Here is a 7,437-nt window from a genome sequence, read left to right as displayed (position 1 = left end):
GAGTTCAATTCAGTTCAGCTCAGCTCAGTTCAATAAATGTGAACAAGCCCTTAATCAGACCAGATCAGAATTATTCTGATTAGACCAGACCATACCTTAATAAAATCAGACCAGATCTACTTGTTTCAGGTGAAGAGAACAAGTCCTAAGTCATGCTAAATTATTGTGTTCATACAAGTTAAATCGACTATTTTTCAAATCAGTTAAGATCAAATCGATGGATCAAGTTTTGACACCTCTATCTACTCCACATTCAAATTCCTTTTTTTTTTTTTACTGATACATACGTTAGGCAAAATCGAACCGTAAGCAAGTTTCACGCGTGACATATCGTCGTTAATTGTTTGTGCTACGGTATTGCGCCCACCACAGGACAAAACTAGCTAAAGTTAGAGAGAGAAAATTCAATTATCATCCTTTCTTCACCCAATTACAACTTTTTCAAGAGAGATAAATTGAGGTTGTTTTCTGAATGTGACACATACTCTTCTACCCATTAACCCACTTTTCTTCATCTCAATCTTCGTTCTCTTTTTTGTGGGTATCCTTCTTCTCACATTCTCTCCGATTCTTCAGATCCCATTCTCCTTTTCTTTTTTATTTTCTAACTCTGTTCTTACTCTGTTTTTCACTTATTTTATCTGATTTTTTATTTTTTTTAGATTTTTTTTTTCTTTTTAAAATTTAAGTTTATGGGTGTAAATCTTCAATTTGCTACAGTTTGATGATACCCTTTTCTTGGAGTCACCTAATTTAGGGTTTTTTACTCTTCCAATTTGGTGTCTTTTCAAGCTTCCAGAACTCAGGTTTGCTACCTAACTGTCCCTTTTTTTTGCACTTAATTTTTTTTTTATACTCTAATGTTAAAGTTTAATTTTTTTTGGCACATTTGCTAGGTTTGATTGTTTATTTTAAGGCTCAGTTCTGATTCACATGTTTTGTTACATAAATCCTCTGTTCTTGTTTAATTTTTTTTGCAGAGTTTGTTGCATGTGGTGGAATTTTTGTGCATTGTCATTTTTATTGCTGTATTAAAAACATGATTTTTCTGGGTATTTATTGCTTTGTTTTTTCTGGGTTTTTGCAGATTTGAGCTGTTGAGATCTGTTGGTGAATGCTTTAAACTCAGGTCTTTTTTGGGGTTTTGCAGCTAATTTATGTTTATTCTTAAAAAAATTGAAAAAAAAAAGAGGAAACATAGTGGTTAGGTGTTGAGCATATTTAAGTTGGTGGGTTGAACTTATTTCCGAGATTTAAGGGTTAGATAACAAAAATTTAAATTTCAAAATTACATTTTCTGGTTAAAGTTTGAATATTTGAAGGATTGTAAAAAAAAAACCCAGAAAAATGCAGAAACCTCCTCAAGAAGATTTCTCTCTGAAAGAGACAAATCCCCACCTTGGTGGTGGAAAAGTAACTGGTGATAAACTTACTAGTACTTATGATCTTGTTGAGCAAATGCAATACCTCTATGTGAGGGTTGTTAAGGCTAAAGATTTACCTAGTATGGATGTTACTGGTGGTTGTGATCCTTATGTTGAAGTGAGGCTTGGGAACTATAAGGGCACGACTCGACATTTCGAGAAGAAGTCGAATCCTGAATGGAGTCAGGTGTTTGCCTTTTCGAAGGAGCGAATTCAGGCATCGGTTCTTGAGGTTACTGTGAAGGATAAGGATGTTGTTAAGGATGATTTTATTGGCCGTGTATTGTTTGATCTTAATGAGGTTCCTAAGAGAGTGCCACCGGATAGTCCTTTGGCGCCGCAGTGGTATAGACTTGAGGACAGGAAGGGTGATAAGGGTAAGGGAGAGTTGATGTTAGCTGTGTGGTGGGGTACTCAAGCTGATGAAGCGTTTCCTGAGGCGTGGCATTCGGATGCTGCTACTGTTAGTGGGACTGATGCTCTTGCTAATATTCGTTCGAAGGTGTATCTGTCTCCTAAGCTTTGGTACCTGAGGGTTAATGTGATCGAGGCTCAGGACTTGGTTCCGGGTGACAAAGGCCGATTTCCTGAAGTCTATGTTAAGGCTATTCTTGGAAGCCAAGCTCTTAGAACTAGAGTCTCTCAGAGCAGGACTATCAATCCTATGTGGAATGAGGATCTTATGTTTGTAGCGGCAGAGCCTTTTGAAGAGCCCTTGATTTTGAGTGTGGAGGATAGAGTTGGGCCTAACAAGGATGAAGTGCTGGGCAGGTGTGCAATTCCTCTGCAATACGTTGATAGGCGGCTGGATCATAAACCAGTTAACACCAGGTGGTTCAATCTTGAGAAACATATTGTTGTAGACGGTGAGAAAAAGAAGGAAATCAAGTTTTCCAGTCGCATTCATCTGAGGGTCTGTTTGGAAGGTGGTTATCATGTTTTGGATGAGTCGACACACTACAGTAGTGATCTCAGGCCAACAGCTAAACAGTTGTGGAAGCATAGCATTGGAGTTCTTGAACTTGGTGTCTTAACTGCACAGGGTTTGATGCCGATGAAGGTGAAGGATGGCCGTCAGACCACGGATGCTTATTGTGTTGCCAAATATGGTCAAAAATGGGTGAGAACAAGAACCATCATTGATAGTTTTAGTCCTAAGTGGAATGAGCAGTATACATGGGAGGTGTTTGATCCTTGCACTGTCATCACTGTTGGAGTATTTGACAACTGTCATCTACACGGAGGAGGTGGAGGAGATAAAGCTGGCGGAGCAAGAGATTCGAGAATTGGTAAAGTGAGGATTCGACTTTCATCCCTCGAAACTGATCGTGTGTACACTCATGCATACCCACTTCTGGTGTTGCATCCTTCAGGAGTGAAGAAGATGGGTGAAATTCAACTGGCTGTGAGGTTCACGTGTTCATCGTTGCTGAATATGATGCATATGTACTCTCATCCATTGCTTCCTAAGATGCATTATCTTCATCCGTTAACTGTGAGTCAGCTTGATAACTTGAGGCACCAGGCTACTCAGATAGTGTCAATGAGGTTGAGTCGTGCTGAGCCGCCTTTGAGGAAGGAAGTGGTCGAGTACATGTTGGATGTGGGTTCTCATATGTGGAGTATGAGACGGAGTAAGGCGAATTTCTTCAGGATCATGAACGTCTTGAGTGGGGTAATTGCTGTCGGAAAATGGTTTGACCAAATATGCAACTGGAAAAACCCCATCACCACTGTTCTTATCCACATCTTGTTCTTCATTTTAGTCATGTACCCTGAATTGATTTTGCCCACAATATTCTTGTACTTGTTCCTCATCGGAGTATGGTACTATAGATGGAGGCCAAGGAATCCACCCCACATGGACACCCGCCTATCTCATGCTGATTCTGCACACCCCGATGAATTGGATGAAGAATTTGATACATTTCCAACTTCTAAGCCAGCTGATATCGTGAGAATGAGGTATGATCGTTTGAGGAGTATAGCCGGGAGGATTCAGACTGTTGTTGGTGACTTGGCAACTCAGGGTGAGAGGCTCCAGTCTTTGCTGAGCTGGCGGGACCCTAGAGCCACCGCATTGTTTGTTATATTCTGCTTGGTTGCTGCCATTGTTCTGTACGTCACACCATTCCAGGTCGTGGCTCTTCTGACTGGGTTTTACGTGCTAAGACACCCAAGGTTCCGTCATAAGCTTCCGTCTGTTCCCCTTAATTTCTTCAGAAGGTTGCCTGCTCGTACAGACTCAATGTTGTGAATCTATGTTGAATTTGCTTTACGATCTTTAGCTGGATTCATTTTGGATAGCACCTATTTTACCCTATGTCATAAAGAAGCTGCTGACGCTCTGGTGCTCATTTTCTTTCGGTTAGTGGCGAATGTTAGATATGGGTATGATGTTTTACCCCTTTTTTCTGCAAACTGGTAGAATTGTGGTTCTATGTTTTGTGTATCTTGTAGAATCCGTGGCCTGTATGTTGACTATATGGGAACCGTATTTATGTGTTGATTCTTAATCCGCGTCTAATATATATTTTGCTACCTTAATTGCTGCTTCTCGCTTGTTATAGTGAACAGAATCACAATTTTCAACAGTTTTGCGCATGCAAATGCATACCTTTTCCCTTAATTGTGGTGGGTGGCCTTTTTGAATCTTATAATGTTTCTTAATGTTTAATTTGCTTATTTAAATCCAACTTTAGTTGGTGTTGAAACATTCTGTGTTGTTATCTACCAATCCTTCAAGTTAAGTTCTTTTCGGGGCGGTTGAGAAGGGAGTTTTGGTAAGCAGGGAGATTAAGTCATCACGTCCCTTTCAGCTAAACAAGGTATGTCTTATAACCTTAGCAATGCAAGCTTCTTGCTTCTTTTGGTGTTTTTTGTTTTAAATTGGTAGATTCTATTATATGTAGCTGATATACCCTAATTATAAAACGACTTGATCATGATAAACAATTAGTTTTTCTTTGACGACATCCTGCGAGTTTGGTGGAAATGCGGAATATGTCAGACAGATCTGGCTCTGTTTAATTTTTAATTAGCCGTGTTTTGTTCTATATGCTTTTGAACTGTGTTACAGTGTTTTACGGAGTATACATGTACGATACTCCGTATTATATAGTGGAAACTGCTTGTTTTAGTTTAGTAGTGTTACATAGAAACCCTTGCACAAGTGTCATTTTGGACTTTGCTACATGTTTAAGTTTGTCTTAAGCATTATAAATTAATCAGCTGTCTCAGTTAGAAATCATTTTTTAATACCTGCTGCTTGTTTATATTATTCGGGTGAAGAGTACAGACAGTGATAGCGCTCCGTAATAACTGGTTGTTGTCTTCTGTTGTGCTGTGGTTCTTTTGTTCATGTGAGGCATGAGGTAAAATCTAAACATTTGTTGTCTTCTGTTGTGCTGTGGTTCTTTTGTTCATGTGAGGCATGAGGTAAAATCTAAACATCTCTGGAACCGTGTATCTTTGTCAAGTGCTTAATCCATAAGTAAATATAAAATCAAGGGGTAAAAAGGGAATTAAATTTAATAATGCGAAAAAGGGGGAAACTACTAAGTTTATATGAAAGAGTTTAGTGATTACTTTATCTGGGAAACTACTGAGTTTTTTTAGTGATTACTTTAAGAAACCTCTTGTAATGGTGAAGCTTCTTAGTTTTGGTAAATTCTTTATGTTAAAGATGCAAGCTTGCTCATGCTTTACCATTGGGAACGGTTGCTATGGGTTTTAGCTCCATTTTTTATGGGCAAATTTAGAATGCTATTGCAGGCTTTCGACATTAACCCTCCCCTCCCCCCCCCCGATATGCATACTCGTATACTTTTTGCACTTGGTTCAAAATTAGGGGTTTAGGGCATGTAAGGACTAAGGAGTAATTCCTGTGAACTCCCATCTTTATTTCTGTTAAAGGTTGAAAGTTATATGCGTATTAAACTATTGATGTTATTTTATTGTCATGAAAATGTTCACTTTGAATTACTTGGTGCCATGCATTTCACCTAGTGCACGAGTACTTTTGATGATGAACAAATGTTCACTTTTTTGTATGTATGAATGATTCAATGTGTATTAATAATGGACAGTAGAAAATTATTACAAGTGCTAGGGTGCAAATGATCCTCATTCGGGGAACATATTCGAGTAATACTTGCATGCTCTTCGAGCACAAATCACGTCTTTGTATGAAACAGTCATATACAGGTGCTTGGCCTCAAGTCCCTTTAGTGGTAAAAAAAATTCCCAAAGTCTTGTACTTTTATCCATCTATCCTAGAAGTACTCTCAAAACTCTAATGATAAAGAGCATATCTTAGTACTTGTTTTAAATTGTTTAAGGTTAGTAGTGTATCAATTTTGTCAGCTTGCATATTGAATTGCAATCAGTATGCATGTAGGAAGATAAGTTATCAATCGTTAACAATGTAAGATATATCTCAGTATTCTTTCTACTACGTATTTGAAATTTGTGTTAGTTTTCATTTGATTGTGACTCTTTCTTAAATTGTTATGAATGAAACAAACATTTCGTTAAGAGCAACATAAATATGTCGATGTAGTACAAGTATGAAGTATATGATCTAAAAAGCTCAGTTTGAGCAGCCATCCAAGCATGATAAAGGATAAAAAGAAGGCGAATACGGAGCATATAACTGCAAACTTTTCCATATTCCTATAATATCTTCACTCAAACATGGGCATATAAAACATGAGTTGGTCGTTAGAAAGAAATCACCGGTCTCAATTGGCTCGCTTAGCGTTTTGGATTCGTTTCGGTTGCTTAAAATGTTCAATTTAATTTGTCTGGTTTCCAAGTTAGTTTGATCCATCATGTCTTCTGTTGTCAAAACGACGGGAATTTCTGCAAGGTGTCCTTGCTGTCAAGACTTTGGAAAAAACTTGAGAGTAGTCACTAAGCTGGTCAATTTTTTAGTTGTTTGTCAACGTTATAAAAGTTTATCTTTGCAAAATTTACATTGAGACGAAAAAAAGCAATGTTTTGTATATCTTTGTTTTTTGCTAAGTATACTTGACAAAAGGAAGCTAGAATAAGTTATATTGGAAGTGTTGAAATGCAAAACATATCAACTAAAGTATTTGGGAATCAGCATCTATAGCTATATTTTTGAACAGAAACTACAAATGATGTGCTATCTTGTTTGGGTGCCCAAATATCTTTGCTATCTGAGCCTTCAAGAATAAGGCCAACCAAGAGTAACTTGGGCAACACAAGTCAAGTCCGGTCTCGTTTCATCAAGTGAGGTCAACGATCAACCCTTTTGGGCTACTAATAACACAAACGGCTCATTATAGTCTAGAACCACCCGATAAAAAGACAATTATGACAATTTTAAATAGTTGTCAATAGGGGCAATCCCTAGATACGTTCAATTTATTATTCGCTCATAAAGATCCCATAGTCTCTCTTAAGAATTGACTTAAGCATTGGTGCAAGTATTGACAAATCACCTTCTGAGTTCAGTTTAATTTCATTAGTGTGCCAGTTAAATGTAAAGTCTTCCAAACACATTGTGAAATACCTCTTAATTAGGTGATTTTTTATACCCGAAGTAATGTGTAGTATCAAGGCATAAGATAAATTAAATGATCACTAATATCGGCTAAGATTTGCTTTCACTAAAAGTAGCGCAGTAGCATCAATCTTTAGAGTTAAGACATACGTAGTACAAATCATGTTATGTTGTTATGAAGTATGACTCTAAAGCCATGATACTAAGTGGACAAGTGGCAACTGCCCACCCAATTTGCTCATGTTTTAGTTAGTGTATTTGTCATCCTTCAAAAAAAAAAAAAAAAAAAAGAAAGAAAAAAAAAAGTAGTGTATTTGTCATTGCACTGAATTTAAGGTTAAAATGCCGAGAACTCAATTATAAAGCAGATAATGTATTGAGGTAGGCAAAGCATTATAACAAAAAATGAAGAACAAGCTAAATTCAATTGAATTCTAACATTGTCACATAGATTAGGGCTAGACCTAATAAGTTTGTGTG

The 7,437-nt window shown here is 37.4% G+C and overlaps 1 protein-coding gene across 1 annotated transcript; it reads left to right on the top strand.

The window, feature by feature from the left end:
- The first annotated feature begins 404 nt into the window (after positions 1 to 404).
- Positions 405 to 3,971, top strand: LOC145609487 (FT-interacting protein 3). The gene is made up of 2 exons (XM_081664960.1): positions 405 to 806; positions 1,088 to 3,971. Exon 2 carries the CDS (start codon positions 1,348 to 1,350, stop codon positions 3,679 to 3,681), a length of 2,334 nt encoding a protein of 777 aa, XP_081521086.1. The 5' UTR covers positions 405 to 806; positions 1,088 to 1,347; the 3' UTR covers positions 3,682 to 3,971.
- The last annotated feature ends 3,466 nt before the right edge of the window (positions 3,972 to 7,437 follow it).

The sequence above is a fragment of the Chenopodium album genome, chromosome 23, assembly GCF_948465745.1.
Source record: "Chenopodium album chromosome 23, dcCheAlbu1.1, whole genome shotgun sequence".
NCBI lineage: Eukaryota > Viridiplantae > Streptophyta > Magnoliopsida > Caryophyllales > Amaranthaceae > Chenopodium > Chenopodium album.
Note: the sequence above shows the minus strand (reverse complement) of the source record. Positions and strands in the feature narration are given on the sequence as shown.